Source organism: Dryas octopetala, chromosome 7 (assembly GCF_963921425.1).
Source record: "Dryas octopetala chromosome 7, drDryOcto1.1, whole genome shotgun sequence".
Taxonomy (NCBI): Eukaryota; Viridiplantae; Streptophyta; class Magnoliopsida; order Rosales; family Rosaceae; genus Dryas; species Dryas octopetala.
The window spans coordinates 7,315,079-7,341,580 of NC_141372.1; the positions used below are offsets into that span (position 1 = coordinate 7,315,079).

A 26,502-nucleotide genomic window follows, 5' to 3' on the forward strand; every position below is an offset into this window, starting at 1 on the left:
TTCAGGGGCTTTCTGGCTCAAGCTATGTTGCGCCACTTGGAGAAAAAAGAAAATGATCGTGTCGGATATAAGCAATCCTACGTGTCAAGCCACGTGATATGTCAGAAAAAATAATAAAATAAAATATCCCGTCACCTAAAAAAGCGTGTGCTTGCAACTTGCAAGCCGAGAAAACGACGCCGCGTTGGACGGCATCTCTCTCATGAACGACGGTAGGATTGGGTTTGATGGGAGATGATCCAACCGTGTGGAAAGTGATACCAGAAAGCTATTGCTTAGGGTAGTGACAAAAGTGCAAGTTATGGAAGCGACCTGGCCTTACACGTGTTATGTGATGAACCATGTATATGTAATTTAGTCATAATATTACAATTTTAGTATCTTGTAAAATTCTAACATGCCCGACGCCCTGGACGTTTCGGTACACCATTCTCTAGTAGATATATTCATCATTTGATAGTCTCCTTTGAAAATATCCAATTTTGTCAAATTCTCATAGAATCTAATTTTGTGGCGAATGTTTTTGTTTTGTTGAGTTCTCTCATAATTCGGCTATCTTTTGATTATGTCAGTTTGAGTTGTTGTTGAGACTTAGTGTTATAGTTTTTCTTGTAAATAACAAGAACAACTTCAATAATGTTAGATTCGCATAATAAGTTTATGAAATAGTGTGTCAATATACATATCAATTTCTCATTTAGACATATTCATTATTTGATAGTCTCCCCTCAAAATATCCAATTTTGTAAAATTCTCATAGAATTAAATTTTGTGGCGGATGTTTTTGCTTTGTTGGGTTCCTCTCATAATTCGGCTAAGAATTGGATTCACTCGGTATATTGTTCAGAGAAGAACTTACATATCCCCCCATGTGATACCACATGGTATCCTCACCCTCTCTTATTTGCTCTCTCTCTTCTCTCACTCTATTTCTCTCATCTCTTGTCTCTATCTCTCTCTCCAAAAGATGCCACATCACTACAACATGGGTATAAGTAAGTTTTTTCCTGCTATGCAAGGTTTAACTTTTGATTATGTCATTTCGAATTGTTGTTGAGACTTAGTGTTATAGTTTTTTTTTGTAAATAATAAGAACAACTTCAATAATGTTAGATTCGCATAATAAGTTTATGAAATAGTGTGTCAATACATATGTCAATTTCTTATGTGTGAAAAGTAAATAATTTTCAAAGCTAACCTATATTTGAATGGATAGAACATTATTAAATTTTTTATATTATTTGGTAATCAAATTATGCATTCTAAAAAGTTTTTCGTAGGCCAACTTATTTAAGAAGTCGGTTGGGTCGACTTAGGTTTTTGGGTTAGGCATGTATTGGCAAATTTAACTCTTGGAAATTAAGAATAATATAACACAGCACAATAATTTAGTAGCCCAAACATTTGCATGAACTTGCATAGACCCAAATACCATAAAAATTAAAGTAATTCATTTTACATCTTTACTGATAAATAAACACATATAATGTTCCCAAATATTAAAAAGGTTCACCTAACAAGAAATAAATCCACATTTTAAAAAATGGGCACTCAAACTGACAAAAAAAAAAACACACTAATGGAACATCTAGTGCTATACAGTGTCAGTTGTTACTGTCCGACAGGAATTCTGCATCGATATTTATTGTTTGACAGTGGCTTTGCAACGACGAACATGACAAGGGTTAATGCGACTCAATAAGAGTGATTTTTTTTGTGATTTATGTTAGTTTTATTAACTTTTGACATGTTTATATAAGAAAAAAACATAATATATATATAATTAGCCTTTTTATCGGTGTCGTTGCAGAGTGAGTATAACCATTATTCAACAGTAACTATAATTGTCATTGTTATGATTGTTGAATAGTTACAATACTCCAGACGCCAAAAAAAAAAAAACATATGCGTCGCGCTTCGTGCCCAACATGTTTCTTCACGTGTTTTCATTAAAATGGGTCAGCCTATAACCAATTTTTTAAGAGTGGGCCGACGTATAATTAGATTATCCTAAATAGGCCTTAAAAAATAAACCCTTAGAAATTAAACCCACCGTATAATCCTAAAGCAATAAGCACTATATAAGCCCAAGACCATTGCAAGAGCTCAAATAGACCCACACGGATTTAAATAAGCCCACTATATAAGCCCAAAACCATTGCAAGAGCTCAAAAAGACCTAAACGCAATTCAAGCCCAAGGCCATTGCAATAGTGTTATAATATCTCTAACGATGTAGGATTGTTACACTTTAACTAGTTATCATTTTGGGAAGTAAATAATATACCATAAGCACAACATTATCATAATTCTAGATTTCGATCTCTCCAATATAATAAAAAGAAACAAAGTGATGTAGCTTAGCTGTCCGTGATTCAAATTTAAAATTATGTATACTTTTTATATGCAGTTATGATTAGTCAGATTGCGAAATTTGTAATATATAATCTAACCTAAATTAATCGAGCAACTTTATTCAACTTGATAAAAAAAAATAAAAAATTCGAACCAAACCATACTGATTCGTTAAAGTTGAAAATTTATTTGTCTTGCATGATTTTGGCGGCTACCCAAGTACTTGAAAAATGTAAACAATTTATCATCAACACCATAATCTAGTGTAAAACACTAAGCACCCATTTAATTTGACATGAAACTATCCAAGTTTTATGTCTCCAACTTTGTAAAACAACTACTTGTTTAGTGTCGTCTTCCTTATTAGTGTGGCTATAATTTATAATTTATCATCCAAGTAGGAACTCCATGGCACATGATTGGTGAAGGGTGATCACAAGTATCACAAATCCTAACCCACATATCTTCCACTTGGCCACATCGAGTTATGGTCCTTAGAATTGACAAATCACATTAATAAATCCACAAGCTAATCTCCATGATAGTTCTGTTTTTTTTTTCTTTTTTTTTTTCTCAACTCTCAAGCTCCAATAATGAAGCTTGAAAGGGATAGCAAAACCGCCTTTTGGTCATATGGCCTTCTCAATAGTTCTCATGAAATGGACACCTTTTTCCTAAATTGTAATCAATGAAATGAATCTATTTAAGATATAGTGGACGAGCCCATATATTTAGCTGCCGCAGAAAGAAGGGCTAGCTAGACGACCAAATTAGATTGTCTTTGATATGATTAAACAATAACCTTGTATAAGTGGACTCAATTTATCACTTTTTCTAGCTAGGAGTGACTTGATCAAATAAGAGACTATATATTTTATAATATAGTGGATGATCATAAACCAAACAATATTTTATATAAGTGAAATGATAATTTTTTTTGCAGTGCGAACACTCTATCTAAAAATAGAGCTATTAATATAAATATGAGAAATTTGAAAAATTAATCTAAATTGAAGTCAAATAATGATTTTTAATTTATTTTTTAAATTTTAAGAAATTTGACTCTCGAGTAGTGTTCGAATCCCTCTAAAAAAATGTTTGAACACCTCTCGAGCACTATTCGAAGGTTAAATTTATAACATTTTTTAAAAAAAGATTAAAAGTCTTTAATAGTAATCAAAATTGGTTAGTTTTCTAAATTTTTTTATAAATATTTATACTTTCGTTAATGAAAATAAGAACTCATCAAAATCTTAAAGATTAAAAATATTTTTATATAGTTGAATTTTTCGAGAAAGGACAAGTTAATAAAGTATCTTGTAGCTGATTATTATAAGCTTGAAGATTTAGTTGAGGTTAGGTATTAAAGTCTAGATGTGACACTATAAAGATAAGCCTCATCATAATTAACCACTTGGTACGAGGTCCATGACCATTAATTAATATTAAACAGCATCATGCGCTCGGATTAGTGGGTCCCCAACCCTAAAAGGATTTGATTTCATCTCAAGTCTCAACCACTTAAAAAAGGGGAGAAGAGGGAGAAAGAGTTGTGCTACTACTACTCTATGATTGCACACTCATACTGAATGCATGTCTCCTTTAAGTTAAGCCATGCCACTCAGTTTCTAGTCAAATTATTTGTACCTCATGCCACTCATGATTCACACCTAAATTTAGTATTTAGTCAAATTATTTTTACCTCATTTAAGATTATATTGGTTAGACAAAAAAAAAAGGGTGGTCGTATCGCATATGAATATAGTTTCAATGGTTACACTAAAAAAGAAAGAGCTAATGTAAAACAATGGATAAGCACAAAAAATTAGCTCCTCACATAGTGGGATATGAGACCCATTAAAGTTTGTGGATTCCACACCATATATACTTGTGACAAATAAGTGCATTTTGTGTCACATGAGTTTTTTTTCTTACCATTTCTATTCTATGATTAGAAATGAAAAATAAATTAGTGCATGTTACGGTCAAAATACTTTGTTGCATTTTGAATAAATAGGTGTGGATGGTAAAAAAATAAATTTTATATGCAACTATTGTATACAATTCCTTATATGCTAGTAATGAGATCAATTTTATGATAAGAATATAGAAATGGGATGAGGATCTTCTGCCAGATTGTTTTGTACCAGGCCATACCAGGCTTTCAATCCCAGCCATTAAAAAAAATTGTATGGTTGGGATTACACCATATTTTTAAAGTCCAAATTTATTTCTTTTTTTAACAGAAAAATGTTTATTCCTTTAAACCAATAAAGAACATCGTAAAAAAGATTTGATGCAACCCCATCCTAGCCCTCCACCCCGAAGCAGCCCCTATACCCTACCCCTACCGGCAGCCTCCCCGTCACCGACTTCTTCCTCCATTGCCAGCAGCCACCCATTCCTTTCCTCTCTCACCCATTAAAATCTCGAAAATGAAACAGAAGAATCAATATAAAAACACAAAAATAATATTTATTCAATAAGATGAAAGAAACCCACAAAGTGAAGTGTTCATGTACACTCGAAATGGACCCAGAGAAAAAAAAGCACATGTAGACCTTTAAGATGTCAAACGCAGCAAATCCCATCATGATTTCTTATGGGTTTAGGATTTTTCATGTTTGTGATAATAGTTAGCTTTTTCAATGGGTTTCTGAGGAGAGAGTCAATTTGTGGTTGCCAGAGGTGGATAAGGAAGTCGGCAACGGGGGAGGTCGCCGGAAAGAGGTGGGAGGTGGGGGGGGCGCTGGGATGGGGATGGGTTTGCCTTAAAAATTTTCATTTTTCTATTAAAAGAGAAAAAAAATGGTTAAAATTAAAATAATTGGACCTAAAAAATATGGTGTAATCTCAACCACAAATTTTTTTTAATGGCTGAGATTAAAAGCATGGTATGGCCTGGTACCAAACAGTATGGCAGAGGATCCTCATCCATATAAATGATATAGAATATGATTAGTTAGATGATCTAAATAGTAGGTAATGCTCTTATGAGAGTACTATATATATTGTTGAAAGAAATTTTAATATGACAATTGTATGAACGAATTTCTCGGATGAGAAGGACCTCCTTTTACCCTTGCATTTTGACTTTGCGTTTAAATAGAAAAGGAAATTGAAGATCTAGTACTATTGATTTTGACGGCCCTGATGTAATCCTAGAGTACGGTGGTGGATCTCCACCATCCAGAATGACCGTACAGAACAGAGTTCATAAAGATAGTGGCAACTAGCAAGCATGTGAAATTGTAATGTAAAAGAAGAGATGGTAAGTTTGAGTTGGAGAGTAGAGTTAGAGAGAGTGGTCCGCGCGTGTGTATTTAAAAGAAGAGCTGAATGATCATGTTATCATGTTTTTGATGGTACACTCGCGTGCATATGAACAGCGATCCTGTACGCTGATTTTAATTTGTAGGGCCAACACCACAAATGTGCTGCGCTACTTCGTTTTCTAGCGCGTTCATCACACCTGCTAATTTAATTCCTGTCAACTCTTCTGTTTTTTTTTTTAATTTTAAATATATCATATTATCAAAAACTTTTTTTGTTTTTGCCAAGGCATATTATCAAAAACTTTAACTGTTAAAGTTCGTATAATCCATTCTGTTTGATTCGCGGAGTTGATTAATTAGAAATGTCATTCCTATATTCACTATAAGTGGTATGAACAAATGATTTACATTCTAGTGCTCAAAGTTAAATATTCATATGAGGATTTTGTCAAAATAATCTACTTATTATTTAATTTGTCTCATTTTGGTCAACAATTTTTGTTTCTCGCTATTTTGATTCACGAACTATCTGATATTTGTCCATATAGTTTATTCCATCAAAATGTCTTAAACATACATTGAATGGCAGGACAAAATGGTCCATTATGTCCCATGTTTTTCAATTTTTCTTCTTAATTTTGAGCAAAATTTTATCCTATCAAATCTTTATTAAATTTAATAATTTTATTCTAATTTTTAAGTTATGAATCTCTTTTTTATAACCATATGCATCATATTCATAATCTCTTCTTTACAACTATATTCAAAATCTTAAAATCAAACATACAATTATAAAATTTGAGATAAATAATCACAAAGTAATTACCCAAAATTACCATTTTTCCATAATTCTAGATATGGTGGCTACATGTTTGATTTTTCTCTTTTTCCTTATTTTAATCTACTTTAAGAGCAAAATTATATAGATAAAACAATTTTTTTATTTTTTAAAATCTGATTTATGAGTACAAATATTTAGAAGGAATGTCACATTATCGAGTTGAGATAAGTCTGAGTAGTAAATGGGCCCAATCTTTTTTCTGGGTGTCAAATTTGCACATGCGGGTAATGATTTGTGTCGTATTAGTGCAAAAACGCCTTATACAAAATAATTTTTTTATTTATCAAAACAATAAGAAACTAAAAGCATTTTATTTTTTTATTTTGTCCAACTAGAGCGTTTTTTCAACGCGCTTTATGAATCTTTGTCGGGTTTCGTCTAGTTGGGGAGCGATGGCGTCACTCGTATCCACTACCGGGGCCCACAGCAATAAAGTAACAATATATGGTCAATAGAGGAAAAAGACAATACGGATGGGTCACTGATCTCCATACGTGGCATACTCCCACAGGACTCGATTGCGTCTCAAGTCCTTCATCACGCCACGTGTACGGCGCACGATAGTCCGATCAGATTGGGTAAAGCCACGTAGACACGACGTCGTAGAAAAGGTTGGTTTGGGATGGAGGGGAGGACCACCACCGCCTTGGGACCACCCCCAAATCTGCGAAATCTACTGCGGCTGGATTCTCTGCCAATAGTTAGCCGTCAATTTGTGGGGAAATGACGAGTTTGCCCTCCACCTCGTTATTCACAAAAGTGCTGGAAGGGCAGGGGGAAAAGTTACAGTGGGGGTATTTTGGTGGTGGGTGGTGGTGGTATTAGTTTACTGTAGTGGGGAGGCGATGAATAGATTGTGGCCGTCGGATTGGGGGACTGAATAGTTTGATGAATAAAATAATGGGAGCATAAAATCTTCCTTTTCTCGGATTTGGAGAACATAGGTGAAGTAGCTAGATACACTCAACAGTGGAAAACATCCACAAGTCAGACACTCTCTCTCTCTCTTCTATTCCTACTTCAAATGAAGGCGCGTGCTGATGGAGGTGTTTTTTTTTTTTTTTTTAATTTTATCAAAATTATTAAAATAAACACTTTGATTCATAGCTCAAGTAGCATGAGTCATGAGCGTGGAGAAAAACTTGCAACATCTCTTCACAAGTTCACATGCAATTTATGTGAGTCATATTTATTGTGAGAAAAATATTATCTATAGATTACAAATAATTGTTTCTTGCGTATGTAAGAAAAGTGTGAAAATGATAATTATATTATGTTATTATATTGATTTAATATACCACCACGTTATTATAATGATTATAGTTTACGTTTTTTGAAATCACACACCAAAGTTGCATAGGCGCCTATTTGGCCATAGTTGGAGAGAAGTGTAAGTCTCTTATTTGTACTTAAGATGAGTAAATAAGGGATTGCAATAGTTTCATCTTTAGTGGCAAAGTGGAGTCTATTGCTCCCACTTGGTTTGTCTATTTATATTTTTCTTAAGGTGTAGATAAGTATTGGATAAAATATTTCAAAAGTTCGTAGATAACTTGTATTTTTTCACTACCAACAAAAATTCATGAAACTGCCACTACTCACCTTTAAGAAAACTGCTTTCTAATTCAATAAAAAACAAGCAGTTTAATTTGTTGTTAGAATTCATTTGTTGCTTTTTGCAGGCTATGGTAAAACTTGACACTTGAGAAGAAGTAATAGCTTGGTGGGTAGGTGGGGGGGCCTAGGGGGGGGGGGGGGGGGTTGATGAAGGGAATGCAAGCGTGATATACACTTGCATTAAAACCGCGTCACTATCAACTCCCCCTACGTATCTTCCAAAGTTCTGTGGTTTGGCCAACATAATAAATGAGCAAATAAAAAACCACTAGCAAGCAATTACTCACATAGAGAACAGAACTCTCACAGAGAGAGATTTGAGCTTTTCAGGTCAGTTTTGGGAGGGAAAACACACACACCCCAAAAACCCAAAACCCATTCCATTCTCTACAAGCAGAGCAAAGCAAACACCTCTCCAGAAAGCCTTAGAAGCCATTGAAGAGAGTGAGAGAATCAGAGAAAATGTTTGCAGCAGAAAATGGACTGAAAGGAGACCCAAGGCTCCAAGCCATATCTGAAGCTATCAGGGTCGTGCCTCACTTTCCAAAACCAGGTTCCATTATATGCTTAATGCTTTCTTTTCTTTTTTTATTTTTATTTTTTGTTTTTGGGTAATGTTTTTTAGGTTCTCAGTTTTGGGTTGTCTGTGGAGTTTGATCAAACAAAGCTGCCTGCTATTTGTTTATATTATGCTTTCAGGAATAATGTTTCAAGACATAACAACATTGTTGCTCGATCACAAGACCTTCAAGGATACTGTCGACATTTTTGTTGATCGCTACAGAGACATGGACATCTCTGTTGTTGCCGGTACACACACGCACACACACACACTCTCTCTCTCTCTCTACATATATATATATATATCTATAATTTTCTATAGGATTTTATTTTGAGGTTTAGTAATATGCTAGATAATGAAATGTGGGTATGCTTTGTTAATTTATGGGTCCCTTATAATTTTGTGGGCAGAGGATGGTTCTTTATCTTTGCATCTTTGGTTTTGCTGCTTTCCCTTTCTTTTGGGGCTGAATCCTTGCTGATTTTTTTAACGATTTATAATTTGATTCATCAAAATATAGGGAGCTTTTCAAGGACATGTTTAAATTATGAATAGCTAACCAAGTCTACACATCTCCCGTTTTTCATATATTTAACAGATTATGATATTCTAATATGACCACTTTCCTAATTTAAAAATATTTCTTATTCCCCTCAAGAATTATTTCTGTGGTGGAACCGTGGAGGGATTAATATGTTTTTGTGGCATATGCCATTGCAATGTAATCACAATTTCACAACAGTGCAGATTAGTTCCATTGTATTTAGTTCCTTTAATTGTGCCATTTACTGTGTCACACTGGCTTAGTTAATTTCTTGATTTCCAAGGATAAGGACTAATTGCTCACACATAATTCAATCTTTGTTCTCATTGAATACTTACATTGTTGTCGGCGCTTTGATCATGTGAAGAAAGCTAGCATTTGATGTTGATGTTAAACTCCAAGTGGTTAATTAGTGGAGTTCTTCAACTGCCCTCATGACAAATGAACAGGCACATGATTGTCATTGTTAGAATAAAGGTGTTTGAACGCATCTTTGTTGGATGGTCGTCTCAATTATTGGCCTTAATCATTCCATGTCTTCTCTAGTTGGTAATATGGTTTACCCAACAGTAGCATTATAGTGACAGGGATTACAAATCTATTTTATTCATTTTTTGTGTGTTTTGCTTGCATACTTCTCATCTGGTGAGTAATATATGAGTAATATGCAGGAGTGGAAGCCAGAGGGTTCATGTTTGGTCCTGCAATTGCCTTAGCCATTGGTGCCAAGTTTGTTCCTTTACGGAAACCTCGAAAGTTGCCGGGTATGCTACTCTGGTTTTGGCAATGTCTTGAATTTAAGGAGCTAGTTGTTATTTTTGTAGTTTTTTAAAGTGAGAGTCATTTGGAAGGCTGATTAGGCTAATAAAATTGGTGCTCTCAAGAGTTGTTATTCAAAGTCTACTCACACATGTTAAGATCTCATAATGTTGAATTTTATTGTTGTTTTCGAAGACAAATGGGGTTTTTGTTAGCATCTTGAATTCTTGATCTAATGAAACCTTAGTAAGATCTAGCTGTTTCCTTACAGATATCTCTTCTTTGGCCTCATGTTGGTACCTACTAAAAAAAAGTTCTTTCCCTCTCTCTCTCTCTCTCTCTCTCTCTCTCTCTTCTTTGGCCTCATGTTGGTACCTACTAAAAAAAAGTTCTTTCCCTCTCTCTCTCTCTCTCTCTCTCTCTCTCTCTCTATCTCTTCTTTGGCCTCATGTTGGTACCTACTAAAAAAAAGTTCTTTCCCTCTCTCGCGCGCGCGCACGCACACACACATATTCAGATGTACATCTACACCAGCCAGTCTCATATTTACTACCCCAGCTGATGCCTTAATTTGGAGTTTGAACCCCAGATTGGGAGGTCTTGGTTTCACCAAATGAAGTGTCTATTTTGGCACTTTTGCTTTGTCCAGGCTTCACTGTACATGAATCTTCTTTCATGCTGCTGCTCATGCAGGAGAGGTAATTTCAGAAGCCTATGAGCTTGAGTACGGAACTGATTGCCTAGAGATGCATGTTGGTGCTGTTCAGCCTGGCGAACGTGCATTGGTTATTGATGATTTAATAGCTACAGGTGGGACCTTGTCAGCAGCAATAAGACTTTTAGGTGAGTGGTTGCTCTTGTGTTGTGCCTGGATATTTCTTCATTTTCTTTTCTTCTAACTTGAAGTTATTTTACATCATCCTAAAAAATTGCTCTGTTTTTCTAGAACGTGTCGGAGCTGAAGTGGTCGAATGTGCATGTGTTATTGGGTTGCCTGAGGTTAAGGTAATGCTTAAACCTTAATGAACTTATTAGCTAATGGCTGGTCAACCTTAAAACTTGGGGCTTATTCATAAAATGACCCGTTTACATAGACCCATTAGAAAACTATCTTTCCAAAAATTTAGAAAACTAACTTGTTAGATGGGGTCTGAGATCTCGTATCCTATCTCAACCCACATCTTGACTATGACACGGTCTTGACATAGTTTTTAAATGGGTTTGAGTAAATGGGTTATTATTTTAAGAAACCCTAAATCTTGAGGGCAATTCTTAAAGAAAAGTATGGAGTAAGGTGTGAGGAGTATTTTGTTTCATATTGAAAGAAAGCATTATGTATTGAGTGCGAACATACCACTCATGCTCTTATACTCTTCCTCAAGTGCTATGCAGTTCAGCTGCTCTTAACGATTGTGACCTTTCAGGGACAGTGCAGGCTTAATGGAAAGCCACTTTACATCCTTGTGGAGCCACGCGAGATAGATAACTGTTATTGAGGTACACTATACTATTGGCCTCATTGGAATCAAAACTAGTTGTTTAAAAATATCCATTGGATTTGGAAACTTTCCATTATTTTAAAAGTTCAGTCAGTTGTGATACTATGAAAGCCCTGTTTTTCCTCGTGGCAACCATGAATCTTGTTTTCTATTTTGGAGTTCGTCTTTGGTACGAGGGTGGAAAGCTATATCCAAATAGTGAAAAAGTGAACCTGTCAAGATCCAAATGTCAAAAAGTGGTTGTATGCTATACAGTGGCTGTATAGAAGAGTTTTTCTACATTTGTGATTTCAAACATGTTTCACATGCTTACAAGTTCTCCAAATAATTTCTTTAGTTATCCACTGATGCAGATGTGTTTTAATTATGCTTGGGCTGACTACAAAAACAAGGATGCTTGACTAGAGCAACACAGGCCATGATATGTTGGGTGACTGAGATCTGCTGCACAAGGCTCATTGCGATTAACTTTTCTTTCTGTGAAGTCTGCATCTCTTGTAGATTGATTGTTATGTCACATTAGCAGTTTCGAACAAATCATGAACAAATGTTGTTTGGAGAAATTGGTTTATTCTTAAAGAGGAAAACCTCTATTGTTGCGTTATGGAAATTTAGTTCATATCTATGCTGCTTTCTTTTCTTGTTTTTTTTTGTTGGCTAAATAAGAGGCTAAAGATCCCAAACACGCACCCCTTTCGGATCTCAAACCAAGGGAAAATCATGACTTGTAAAGCTGCTTTGAATTATTAAGCAAATAAATTAAAAAATAAAAGCCTGCTTTCAATATCATTAATAATTTCCTTTCACCTCTTTCTATTATTCATGTCATTAAAAAAAGAAGAATACAACATTGTGGTAAAGCAGAGATTGCACAAATTTTCTGAAGACTTGTATGTGTAACCACAAGCTTACAGTGCCGTGTTTAATGAGAACTATATGAAACACTGGATGATGCAACGGACCAAATTATTCTTTTAGGAAAAAACAAAAAACATAAAAATTTACAATATTCATCCCTACATCTTCCTACTTACTCATTAGTAAACTGTCTTCAAGCATAACATCTTTCTTAGACTAGATGTCCATTTTGAGAGCATGACGTATAACAGAGTTCACCTGTTTCCGTAAGCTAGCATTGTCGGTAAAGATGTCTGCTAGAACCTTCCTTAACTCATCGTCGGTTATCCTTGTATCATCAACAACATTGTTAACTTCGCCAACATCAGAAACAGAAGCTTTGTTGTCTTGAGCTAAGATTGGTGCCTGATAAAAATTGTTGCCGAGTTGACGAGAGTCATGGTTAAAAGAGAAACAAGATAGCAACAGGAAATGAAAAAGAACTGATCAAATTTACTTCCATCAGAATTTACAACGATGGGAACAATGGGGAAGCCATATATATATATAGAAGAAATTATAAATTTGGTCCACTTATTTTATACCTAAGTCAATTTTGGTCCAAAATCTTTATTAAGTAATGATTTTAAATCATTTTGATTGTGTTTTCTTCAATTATAATTAAAGTATAAGTTATATTTCATCATTTCTTAGTCATAGAAACCAATTTGGAGTATTAAAATTTAAGAGAATTCAAGTTTGCTGAAGTTTGAAAAATATGAAAAAATTTTAGGAAAAATTGGTAATTTCGGGTATCCTACTTTGGAGCCAATTATCTTGAGTTTTAGAACTCCGATTTAAATGATCTTTATATGGTTGTAAAGAGAAGGTACATAGCTTTAAAACAAATATATGTTTGCTGAATTTGACTACGATTTGATAGGGTAAAAGGCGGAACAAAATTAATAAAACAAATCTGGACCTTTATTGAACAAATGGAACAATTAGTGGATCAAAATAGAAGATAAAAAAAATCGTGGACCAAAATTGAACTAGGTATAAAATAAGTTGGCCAAATCTGTAATTTCCTCCCATATGTGGCAGCCGGTGCTGCACATCAAACTAAATGGAATTGCATGTAATTTTATCTACATTATAGCTAACTTATACAGTATGGGGAATATTTTATGCTCTATCAGCAAAGGTACCTCGGAAAGTAGGAGGCTAATTCGGTTGTCTGATGTCGTCAACAAATCTGAAAGCTCCGGTGGTGATGAAGAACCTTTGCCTTCATCTTCAGCAGGAAAATAGATATTGCACTCTTGAAGCTGCTTATGAAGAATCCTGCATGCATGCAACAATTTTTTTCTAGCAGTTTCTGCATGCTTGCTCATTTGTTTTTCCTGTTGGAGGAGCTTCTGGAAAAGAAAAAAGAAAAAAAAAAAAGAATGAAAGCAACCAACTTTAAGCATCACAATTATTTAATAATTTATTCTCTGATTCATCTACAACACATATCAATTATTTAATTATTAAGTTTTAGAATGAAAACTGATAATCTGTGTCTTATTTTTCTAATTGGAATCATGCAAGCAGAACCACTTCAAACAAATGACATAACATAGAAAGAACAGTACTTATTTGAAAATGTTGGAATACAACATATACTTTAGTAAGAGTAACAGACTACCTCAGCTTCAGATTTCTCCTTCAGTGATTTACTGAGCTCATTCTTAAGTTCTGTTTGCGAACTGCGTAAGGATTTAACTTCTTTAACAAGCACTTTAATATCTGCTTTTGATTTTGCTTCTAGCTCTTCATATTGCTTTGACAAATTCTCAAGCTGCTCCTTGGAAGAATCCAATTCCTGCGGCAATATGTTGTTCTCCTGAACAGTGGAATCTTTTCTCAACTGTGCAGATGACTTCTTATCCTGGTACCATTTCATGTATAACTATTCAAATCAATAACAATGACAGATGCAAAGAGATAATACAAGTAGACAAGACAAACTTCAGGAATTATAACCTGTTCAGACTTCAACTTCAACTCCATTTCCAATGACTTCCGCCGAAGTTCCTCCATATCCCACTGCATTTTGGTAAACCTTTCCCTCTCAATCAAAATGGCTTGCTGCAGGTTTTCTTTACTTTTCTGTGTAGTAGTTTCAAGTTCAACTTCCAAATCTTTGACCTGCAGATACCCAATCAATTATGGCCATGAAATCCCTCTGAGAAATCGAAAGTGTCAGCAAGACAATTATCAACATTTATAACTTCCCAAGTGTGACCAGCTATTGTTTTGTTGCACTAAAAAAACAATTTACAATGCATAATTATGCCTATGCCAATTAATTTAATCAGAGTATTTTAGCAAACCATAATTCAGTACAGGGTCTATGTCAAAAAAAGATAAAAGCTGCTTACAAACTTAAAGTTTATACATTCTTTTTCCTTTTTCGGGAAAAAAATATTTTTGTCAATCAAGTCTCTGAAATGCAAGAGCATTACTTTGGGGGTGACAGTAAGTTAATAAATTTCCATGTCCCACGGGATGAGACTATTATCACCTGCAATCGTAAGAGATTGCACTTACTGCAATATATGGATCCTAACCATTCATTTTGTGCAGACCCACATAGGTTCACGAAGGTCCCACATGGGTCCCACATGAACAATGGGGATTGGTACAATCCCCCCAATCAATGTAGGAAATATGTTCCCCTCTGGGATAAAGAAACCTCGAAACTGCATAATTACCAGATATATAGCTTTTTCTTACTGAAGAGTGTTACACAAGAATTTATGACAGGCTTCCCAGTGATATTGGCACAGGACAGACAAACATTTTCTTACAGGTTATTTAAATGGCCCACTTCTGTTATTAAATTTCCTTAATACTGAAAATGTACTTTTTTATTTCTTTTAATAAGTCATGTTATGAATAATCAACATAGATAAATATCCTTAATACTGAAAATGTACTTTTTTATTTCTTTTAACAAGTCATGCTATGAATATCAACATAGATACAATCAAGGAGTTCATCTACAGCCCAAACAAATATAACCCCAACCATTGACATAAGGAAAAGCATGACTAGTTTAATTTGACATACCTTGGTTGTGAGGTAATCCTTCACTGCTACTTCTTGATTTAATCTTGCTATAAGATCTTCCATGTCTGTTTTTGCTGTGACAAGTCTTCGCTGCATGGTCAAGAGAACCCTGTTCAATTTATGGCGCTGGTCTAACGGAAGAACTACTTGAGTGCCACCTGAAGTTTGTAACTCTGTGTTGCCAAGCATTTCCATGATGCTTGAAACCTCAGCACCTCCAAGAAGGTCGAGAGAACCATCACCAGATGAATTTGGAACCCCAGAGTTAGACATTTCACTACCTCTTAGAGAACTCACCTCACTTCCCACACTTTCATTTGAGAGCTTCCGAGCATGACTGAATACTTTACTATGCTCTGACCCAGAGAAAAGTTCCAATCCATTACGAGCTAGAATTGAAGGTTTAGAAGCATTTCCATTATATGCATCCTTCCCTATAACATTGTTGACGTGTCTCGCATGAACTTTATGCTTAGGAAGGCCTTCCAACTGCTCTAGTATAGTCTGTCCCATAAACAGTCCCTGATCAATATTAGTCATGCCATACTTCACAAGCTTTTCTATCGGGCTTGTTAAATCTTCATCCAATACCAGATCTTCGATGCCAATTTCAGAACCGTCATCCCTTCCTAGCCTAGGTGTTCCCAGCTCAGATGTCTCGTAAGCAGTATCACTTCCATAATCTGATGCGATTGATGAACTACCGACAATGGCAGGTAAGGTAGACTGGGAAGACAATTGAAGTGAATTCGCTTCTGAAGTGTGTTGACTTACATCTTGGAATGCTGAAATGTATTATGACAAGGAACTGATTCATTAACTCTATAAAAGGTTTTTAGTTTTCAAAATTTGTGAAATAGAAAATAGATACTCAGATTTACTAGACACCCCAAATCACCAATGTGAACATGTGTAACACAAAATAAAGATGTATAACAGCACTTGATGCACAAGATAGTCACATACAAGACCTAGCTGCAGACTCTAGTTCAAGAAAGGATGCCACAGCAACACTTCTTGATATATCAATATCAGATAGCAGCTTTGTCATCCACGCCTCCAGAGAGCACCTTCTCTGCAACAAAACTAAAGCTTCTTAGAAATATTACTCACCCATGTTTGAATTGCAAGCTATACTGTTTCTCAACATAATTTAATTTTCAGTTAAGAATAATCCCTTGGATGAATATGAACAACACTCATGGGAGTTTCTTACCTTCCAGGGAACATCGAGAGACCAAATTTTAACTCCAAGTTGAAGTTTTAAATTAGTTAAGGGGAAATAAACAGTACAGAATGTAGTTTCTCAATAATCATTACCTACCTCTTCCAACAGTTCTCGGCTCTTTATCCGCAAAAGTCCCTTGGGTGGAGTTGGCGGGAGATTTTTCTTGGGAAATGCCTTTTTAAGCTGCAAAGACGGCCAATAAAAAAAAATCAGAATGTCCTTTGACAAGTTTATTTAAAAAGAAAAAAAATCTAGATTGCTTTTCCTTAAAACAATGCTCAGAGAACAACGAGTTGTCATAATCATGTGAATTACCATACTAACATAAAGTACATACCTATTTTACCAAATATGACAGTCTAAAGTAAACACTTACATCATTAAATAACTTCAGAAAATCATTAAATCTTCTTAACACTCCACTTGTAGTTGTAATACCTTCTGGTGATTGTATACCAACCTGAACCCTGTAGAACTGTCCCTTAAAATGTTATAATGGAACATGCGAAAGACTAGTGCAGTGCTGTAAATAAATGTGACAGTCTAAAAAATGCAGCATCATCCTGAAATAACTGTTGTGCATGCAGGTAGTGTAACTGTTCATTTTATAAGAATCTATTCCATATAAATCTATGCACATTCTACTGAAAATGTTGGACTTATCCAAATAATAATCTGAATCTTGACTGCTAAGCTGATTATCTATATATTAAATTATTAATTAACGTTATAAAGCTTGTCACAACATACAAATGTTGCACCACACAATTACATTGCATAGTCTGAAAACATTTAATGCACTACAAGGAAGACTTGCTATTCTCCATGATGAATGACAATGCAAAATGTTCTACATGATCACATTTAAGTTTATGTTCATCACTGACTGATAGCAATGAAGGGAAATTTTTCAGAAACCTAAAAGGCCATGAAATGCAATCAAACATCTTTAATTTACTTGTGGACCGAGGCAACCACCAGTTATATGGAAAGCACAGAAAGTTCAGCCATGGATAGAGAGATTTCCTAATTATAAGATCCCAAAAGATGATATAAAACAACATCTAACCCTGGGCATAGATAAACACTGGAGAGTCATTCAATTTGAGTACCACTACGGGATCGGAATTTCTTGATTTTGGAAGGACAGCCCAGGAAGGTATAGTGACACAATAACTCCATCCTGTGTGAGGATCATGTGGCCAAACCGTGTCCCGCCCATTCTGCAAAAAGAATGTGAACCTTTTGCATTAGAAAGATACCCAGGAGGCCAGGAAGTACCCATAACTCTGATTGACAATAAATAATGCACTGGTGGCAAAAAATAAAATAAAAATTAAAAGAGCAATGATATCCACACTGGAGAGCAGAAACGTGAATTGTTGAGCAAAGGTCAAATTTTTAATCTTTCAATGAAGAGCTTGCTTAATGCTACAAATTACCCACCATGTGAAATGAACAAAGCAACTTTCTTTCAGTTTCAATTATATGAAAATCGCAATTAAACGAATTATGGAAAGCTTAAATTAGAAAGTAATGAGCTTGAATTACAAATTTATAGACCAAAACTTGGAACAAGTAAGTGATAGGCTCAATTTGCGAGCTCAACGAGAATGTAATTAATTCAAAGTGAGGAACTTGAAATGAATGGAATAGGGACTTAGAGAGAGAAGGCAACGAACCCAGTTTCGCGGAGGAGGACTCCAATCCATCCCAAGGGGCAGCGCCGAAGTCCCATCGTGCCTGTGCTTCGGAGGACTCCGTCTCTGCATTCTTCGATCTTTATCCAACTCTCTCTCTCTCTCTCTCTAGAATTCTCTTGCTTTCTCTCTCTAAGAATTGAAGTCGATCACCATCCACTCTCTCTCTCAATTGGATGATGAGGAGGTGGGAGAGAGCTAGGGTTTTGGTGATCGGATCGGATACGAACCGGCCTACAAAGACAATCGATCATAGACGACAAACAGGAGAGACAACACGTGGCCTCCGTGGAGCTTCCATTGCCAGCTTCGTCACTGCGAAACGATGGCGCACGTTAGCACGAGAATGGGCAACGTGGCTAATCAGAGCCGGGAGCGTTGCGTGTCACCTGCTTCGATTCGCTCTTTCTGCTAAAAATTCCTAATTGCAAGTCTTCTCTCTCTCTCTCTCTCTCAAAAGAGAGTCTGTCAGTGTTCGGTCACAAGGCCAACACCGATAGCACCCTTCTTTTTTCTTTTTCTTTTTTTATTTGTTTATTTTAAATTAATTGTTGAAAATAATATTTAATTATTTATGTCGATATTAAACAGTTCTCACCTAACTATCTTCATTTGCAGTTGCATTGAGCTTCATGGCGGGAGGGGATAGAGAAACAGATAGCTACTTTTTGGACCTTTGCGTTTGGTCAAAGCCCATTACTACTCTTGGGCCTCAACAGTCGTTCGAGCCCTCCATGCCATCAAGCTTTGTGGTGGGCAGCAGGCCCAGAACTAATAATGGCCCATTTTGATCTGCTATAGAGTAGTTGTGTGACCATGGTGTACAATTACCTAGAAGATTCTCAAAGCCATAATCAAGCAATTCAAAGCTTTTATTTGATGATGTAAAAGTGGGGTTTCCAGGCCTCTCACAGCAGCATAGCTCTTCTCTTTTGTTGTGTACTTCTCTTGTTTGAGCTTCATCCCCCATAGAATAGTACCAAAAAGAAATGTATCAAATCACAGCCTTACTCTCAAGTGTCATAAAACTCTAAAAATCACTAATTTCTAAACCCTAAACTCTTATGAAGAGGTCGTCCTTGTGGATCTTCTTAATCTCCCAAAATAGGATGAAATGGTTGTCAAACAAGTCCATGGTCTCTTGGACATCTTCTATAAGTCTTCAGTATCCAATGCGCACTCGAATTGTTCGACCTTAATATTGCCTATGAACTCGACGAACTTCCAAGAGAGTTTTAGATAGTTGATTTTCAATTTCTCTTCTTTCTGGCGCTCTCTGGCTAGTAGGGACATGAACTTGAACTCTAGCTCCATGACTTCAATTATCAAATTATTGGTGTTTCCCATGGTGGATTTTGAAAAGTATAGAGGAGTAAGATGAAAAATAGTTATGAGAAAAATTACTTATTAATCAACACGTCAACTGTTTATTTAATAACAATTACATAACCAAACGATTTTTGAAATTGTTTATTTGAATTTTTGCATAGATAATTTTTAAAGAGTGATTTAAAAAATTAGCAGTTCCGTTTATGAATCTATACTATAAAATGACAGTAATTTTAATTTATTAGTATATGATCAATACACAAATGACTAGTTGATGATCCAAATCCATACGAGTAATATGTATATGTACAAGCTTATAATTTACTCATAATTACAATGATATCATATCAAATCATAATCAAATATCAATAATCATGCACTTAATTGTTTTTTTATTAACAACTATAGTATGAGTTTTGAACTCATGACCCCGCCTCAAGAGGACTGGGTGCCATCCACCACCAAATGGTCATTTGTAATCATTAATGACTTAATTAATTAAGTAAACAAATTTACTGACTTTTCCTCCAAGCAATATTAATGACGTGAATTTATATTTTTCACAGGGAATCTGATTTTGTAGGGTTTGGTTTCCTGTTTCTATCTCTGTGTATGGGCCATTGGGCCTTTTGTCTCTTGTTCGGTTTGTCTTTGGACATTACTCATTAGGCCTCTTTTTCTTGTAATGAGTTTTATACTTTTATCTATGAAATGCCTATTTTTATCACACCAAAAAACACTCTGAATTGTGATTTTGATTGGATTGATATCAATGGTCGAATGAGGAAAAACAAAATCCATTTTTGAAAGAGATCAAATTTGAGGTAGCAATGCTATCATATTGTCTTTTAATTATCTGATATGTACCAAATTATTATGTTGTTATTATTTCTCAAAAAATTATATTGTTATTGAGGTAAAGAAAAAAAATACAATGTTGTTTTCGACATTTTAAAAAAAAATAGAGGTAGCAAAATAAATGAAAATAATGTGGTCAAAGAGACAAATCCCAAAGATAAATCTTGTTTGCCATCGAGAGATGGCAAAAAGTGACTCACCCTTTCTTTATTGTTGACTCACCTTTTCTTTCCAAAAAGAGATTTTCAATTGGGTTAATTTTATTTCAAAACTTTAAATTTGCCCGGAATTTCAATTTAATAAATCATGTTTAAAATTTTATTTTAATTTATTATAATATTATATTTTTGTTAGTCGAGAAATTATTTTGTGTAACTGATACATCATTACGTGGTGTAATCGAGGTATTATTAGACGGTATATTACATGTCAATTTGAATGTAAAAATGCCAATTTGATTCTTGGGGTCCCACCACTGTTATTACATGTCATCCACATGACATCTGATGCAATGCCAAATGTTTTGACAAACTGCCACGACATGCGACATGGACTAAAATCAGCAGCAGTGAAGCCCTCTCTTCCACCATTCTTCACCATTCTCCTCCACCATTCTTCCTCCTCCCCCTTAAAAAATCCCAAATCAAAAGCTGTTCTCCCCAATCCCCAAGTCCTCCTTCAATGGCCTGACTCCAACGCTTGTGCCCCGTTGGGAATGGTGGTTTTGGGTTTCATTTGGGATTTTGTTTTAGGCCAAATTTTGTTGAGTTTTTTAGTTGTTTTTTTAAATTGTTGAATTTTTTAGTTTTTTAATCTTCTTTAATGTTTTGGTGATTTTTTTAATTATTTTCTTGTCTAAGTAGCACTATGCGTCAGGTCATGTGACATTGTGTCAGATGTACGTACGTATTTAACGAGTCAATTAACGGTCAAATTAACGAAAGTACAACACTGCATAAATTTAGAACATTAAATATGCTATTACAAATTTTAAATATAAAGTATTAAATTGAAATTTTGAGCAAACTTGGGTACTAAACTAAAACTAACTATGTTTAAGTATATAAAGATCCAAAAATTCCTAGAGCTTTTGGCTTCTTTTGGGTGAAAGAATTGGATGGGTTTGATACAAAATTGAGTTTTTAATTCTTACCCATTAATCAAAAGTATGTAAATGCAACCTGCCTTTTGAGTCATGATCATAGACTCATCATTAATCTCTAAAGAGAGGGCAGGCAAGACAAGACCTCATGTCTGGTGAGCTTCAGCAAAAGGACTACACACCTTTCAGTAGTGCTCAGCTGCTGCTACAACCATCACACCTTAGAGTCTGAAAGAAATGTGTTTGGGCATGACGTCCAGGAATCATGGCCATCTCTGTACATTCATATGACATAAAACCAGAGTAGAGAGTACTCTTCTTGTAGTAATTAATTTGCATGTACACAATATATATGACTGAAGTTTGAGAGTTTCTAACTTGATTTTAGATGCATATAGCTAAGAGTCTAAGACATAACTATAATACATATTTACTACATTTTCCTCGTAAAAAAATTATTCTCGAGAAAAAAATTAAAGAGAAGCGTTATTCACGCTCTCTTATATAACTTCACGCTCTTGTGAAAATGTATTTTACAAGTGTGTGAAGGCTAAACGGTTAGTTGGCTTCATGAAAAATGCAAATAATGTTCCGAGAAAAAAATAAAATTTTCTCGGCACAAGGAAAAAATAAGTAATTACAATAATTAAGAAAATGCTCAACTCCCACTAAGAGAAACTAAATTAATTCTCCACTGACAGCTTACATATGGGCAAACTTTTTTCCTCCTACAGTTACATATATATGGTCATGAACTTCAACACCCAGATCCTAATTTTGCAAGCAGTAATTGAGAAAAATAAATAATTAATTAATTAAGCTGTGATATATATATAGGGTCACACATTACATTCATACCTAGCTACAGAGCTACAGAGCTACAGAGCTAAAAGCCTAAAACCTTGCCTAATATCCCTGGTGGTAGCTACGCTTACCTGCCTTTCTGGGCAAACACAACCTTCCCTTTAAACCGGCCTATTGGTCTGTGCAAGTACAGTGACATTCAACTAAAAGCTACCAATGCCTAATCTGTCTTTTCTGATAGAGAGTACTCCAATTTTCTGTGTTCATATAGCATAGCCTGCATAGGAAGAAGAACAAGACAAGGCTGAGGCTGATCAGTCTATGTATGTGCCCATCTTTATCTTCTTAGGGAATCAATGAAAGGGAGAGTAAGATGTGGTCTAATTTGCATTAAGAAGAAGAATTACAAGCTTTTAGGTAGTAAATAAATTCCTGAGCTGCAACAAAAAGAAATTTAATAAAACTGAAAGAAAAAAATATAAAGAAGGAAAGAAAGAAGAATCTTACCCTGATCATGAATTTCTTTCTTAATTCCTTTCATTATGTATAATTCTATGACCAACTTTTCAAGATCCTGCAATTTAAACACACCTGCATGAAAAAGAAAAAAAAAAAAAAAAAAAAAAGGCAAAATCACTTGAGAAACTCAAAAGCATATGTGTTATAGAGCTACAATGAGGATATTGTGGCAGAATTGCAGTGAGAAGCCAGAAACCATTGCAGGGTTGAGCAGTAGGAGGAAGATGGAAATGTGTTTTTGAACAATTCAGACCCTGCCAGTGATTTTTCACAGCTTTCCTGAACTGTATACATGTCTTTGTGTTATTGGAACCACTGCATGAAAAATCTCTGCTAGAATTCCTAATATACACACTGCACAGTTCAAGAAAGCTGTGGAAAATCACAAGGAGGATCATCTCTACTTCACAGTACACACACGCTTGAAGAATTCATCAATTAGCATCTGATGTGTTTGCAATGAGTTTGAGGGAAAAACAAAGATAGACCAAGTGGGTTGATTGATGCAGAGTTGAGAGGCTATTTATAGAATAAGATGTCTGTGTGCTCTGATGATCCACCAGTTACATTTTAGCACATCAGCACCAAACACAATTTGGACCCACCACTTGGCACCACCATTTTGGCCATAATTAATTGAAAGCAGGTTGATTAGGTAACTAATTACTTTTTCATTAAATTTTGGGAGGAGAAAGAACTTGTGATGAGGATGTTATCATATTTGGTTTAGAGATTGAATTTTTCAATAGTTGGATCTGGTTTAGAGATTGAATTTCTATGTGCCATCACTATATTAGAAAAGATGCATGAAAGGGCCATATCTAGAACTTTAACTTACACTAAATGCAATCTCCATATTTTTCTTCCCCCATTTTATGAAATGTGTTTGCAAAAGGATGGATTTGCTTGCCTAATCAAATCTGTAATGGCCTCGATATTCATGTGGATCGATCAGTACATAAATGCATGGAAAAGTGTTCCGAGAGTGCGTTTCACGTGAATCTCACAACATTACAAAAGTGTTTTTAAAAACGTTCTACGTGAATCTCATGTACAAACTTGACGTTTTGTGTACGCTTAATATTAGAATTTGAGATGAATGGTTTTTTTTGTATAAGTATATATAAGCATGTTAAAACAACAGTGATGTTAATTTTCTTAAACATCCAAATTTACTAGTCTAATGTGATGAAGAATATAATTAACATTTTGAATGGTCTTCCTCTTCTTCAATAAGGTTGTAATAAGTAACTTTAAAAGTCCAAAAGAGAAATTTACCAGAAAAGAAAGCTCAAAAGAAAAGCTTCTGAGATTTGCTTTTCTAATATTTTCAGATATGTGGTTCTTTTGGAGCTTGGCAGGCATGGAAGTTTTTACTATTTATGGCTAAAATTGGATTTTCTTTTATTGGCTGCTATGTGTACGTACCAGTCTTAATGTCCAATTATTTCTTGGGATCCGAGTAGGATATTATCTATATGTTCAGATTTATCTTTAATCAAATTGTTAATATTCATCTATTCAACCAATAACCAATATATAAGTTGTATTTTGAAAAAGAATAAATATATGTGAGTTGTAGAGATTTAAAGCAGCAAAATTAAATATTCTATTTCAAAGCACCAAATTACAACAACCATTACATAAGAATAAGGCAAACAAGCTTGCCTCTTATTATGACAAATTGAGCATTGCCCTTTTACATGACTAAGTAACCCCCCTTCTACAATTAAATGGAGAAACCAAATCAAGAGAAAGGGCAAAAAAAAAAAACCCACACTAGCAACAAACAACAACAACAATGTACTCCACACATCCTAACAATCTAATAATAATGCAGAACAATTTCAGCTCTAGAGCTTGAAATTGAGCTTATGCACATTTGAAACCAGGAGGCACTGTTTTTTGGCAAGCACTAACAAGCAAACTCAATGCAAGTGGAACATCCAACTTGACAAGTCCTAGCACATTGGCCTTAATGACAGTGCAAAGACAAACGGCAACCTCCAAATCAGCCAAGCCTTCAAGCAATGCGCAGCAATTGCTTGTTGGGGGTGTCCCAATTTGAAGGTTAATAAGTCCCAGAAGGTCCACACAAGCCCCTAACTTCAATGTGTCTTTAGGGCAGGTTTCAGCAGGTGCAGGAACAGGTGCTGCTGGGCTAGGCTTGGGGTGAGGCTTGCATGTGTTGCAAGCACTAGAGAATGTTGAAGAGTAGAAAAGGAGTGAAAAGATGAGAAGGGTTGCAGACAGCTTGTTAGAAGAGGCCATGGCTAACTACCTAAACTGGTGGTTTAAGACTTCAAGGGCTTTGGAGTTTGGAGTGCCTCATTTGAGGGAGGTGTGCCTCTATTTTAAAGGCAGATTGTGAGGTTGCTGTTGAGAATCTTATTGAGTGGAAGAGACTGAAATTGGATGATAATGTACAGCAGGGGCTTTTTGTATGTTAGTGGGATGGGAAAGTTACATGGTTTTGTTTTTTGTTAGGCCACTAGTAATGTATACATAAGGCATATACACCATATTACATTTTCTTTTTGGTACATTAGTGAAAGGAATCAACCCTTTTCCTATATTAATTCTAGTCCATTTTCAAACCTCTCTTATCACTTCGGCAAACCTCAAAGGCTTGTAGCTCTAATGGTAAATCGCTCGTAGTAGTTTCAGGAATTGTTGTTTCTTAGGAATCCTAGTTTCCTAAGAAAGGCCATCTTTGCACCAAAGAAAAGTTGTTTCTTAGGAATCCCAGTTTCCTGCTACCAATTTTTTGACTCTGACTTTTTGAACATGATGACTTACATGGCACATTACATGCATCAGTCATCTCAGTTCGTACTTAAAACATGTCCAATGCTTTTGTAGTAACAAATCATGTGAGGGCTCTGCACAACCCAGAAAAGGCCTTTCTTCACAGAACAATATTTTAAAAGGGTTGGAGCTCAACAGACTACTGTAACTCCACAAGTTCCATAATGGCATTTTTTATATTTTATAATATTTAAAAACCTATTAAGGCTAAGGGTTAATGGGTTGAAGTCCAATCCCAGAGTAATCCCAGGACAATAGCAAGTTAGCAACACCATTTTTGGGGGGTTTCTGCAGGAAAATTACCAAGTCAGTAATTGAAAGCAATTTGCCAATTTGCACTGGGATATAGCTCAGTAATGGCCTCAAGGTTGTGGATTGTGACAAACATGAAGAAGCTTTTGGCTTTTGGGTGGTTTTTTTGTCTTGTATTTTGTTGGTTATTAGGATATTTTAGCTACATCAATTATTGAGAAAGCAATGTAGTGTAGATGAGGTTAGGTTCACATGGGATGGATATAATTGTCGGGGGCTGGGGACTGGTTTTTTTTTTAAAAAACAGGCAAATTGAGCTCAACTTTTTGCTGTACAAGAAGTAATCCACATTTCAATTTGGCTTTTTTACTCAAATAGCACCTGAACTACAGGGGGTGTGCTCAAATACCACCTAAACTTTTTTTCTTGCCAATTTACCACCTGAAATTATTAATATGTGCTAATTTGCCACCTAACATCCATTTTTCTGTTAAATC

General features: G+C 35.2%; 2 protein-coding genes and 1 pseudogene across 3 annotated transcripts; 1 reads left to right on the forward strand and 2 right to left on the reverse strand.

Moving 5' to 3' along the window:
• Positions 1-8,347: 8,347 nt before the first annotated feature.
• LOC147279178 (adenine phosphoribosyltransferase 5-like) lies at positions 8,348-12,074 on the forward strand. Of its 2 annotated transcripts, none has more exons than XM_086249664.1 (7): positions 8,348-8,640; positions 8,787-8,897; positions 9,865-9,957; positions 10,646-10,795; positions 10,899-10,957; positions 11,377-11,449; positions 11,805-12,074. In XM_086249664.1, exons 1-6 carry the CDS (start codon positions 8,550-8,552, stop codon positions 11,446-11,448), a joined length of 576 nt encoding a protein of 191 aa, XP_086105790.1. In that variant the 5' UTR covers positions 8,348-8,549; the 3' UTR covers position 11,449; positions 11,805-12,074. The 2 variants fall into 2 exon arrangements, with proteins under 2 accessions (XP_086105790.1, XP_086105791.1); XM_086249665.1 differs by having other exon boundaries at positions 11,837-12,074.
• Positions 12,075-12,210: 136 nt separating this feature from the next.
• LOC147279179 (Phox (PX) domain-containing protein) lies at positions 12,211-18,805 on the reverse strand. The gene is made up of 10 exons (XM_086249662.1): positions 18,316-18,805; positions 17,746-17,856; positions 17,010-17,108; positions 16,730-16,816; positions 16,372-16,480; positions 15,406-16,190; positions 14,317-14,481; positions 13,979-14,221; positions 13,497-13,706; positions 12,211-12,714 (listed from the first exon to the last, which is right to left on the reverse strand). The coding sequence occupies exons 1-10, from the start codon at positions 18,403-18,405 to the stop codon at positions 12,526-12,528; spliced, it is 2,088 nt and encodes a 695-aa protein (XP_086105788.1). The 5' UTR covers positions 18,406-18,805; the 3' UTR covers positions 12,211-12,525.
• A 5,725-nt stretch (positions 18,806-24,530) lies between these two features.
• LOC147279180 (putative lipid-binding protein AIR1 pseudogene) lies at positions 24,531-25,289 on the reverse strand (annotated as a pseudogene).
• Between the last annotated feature and the right edge of the window lie 1,213 nt (positions 25,290-26,502).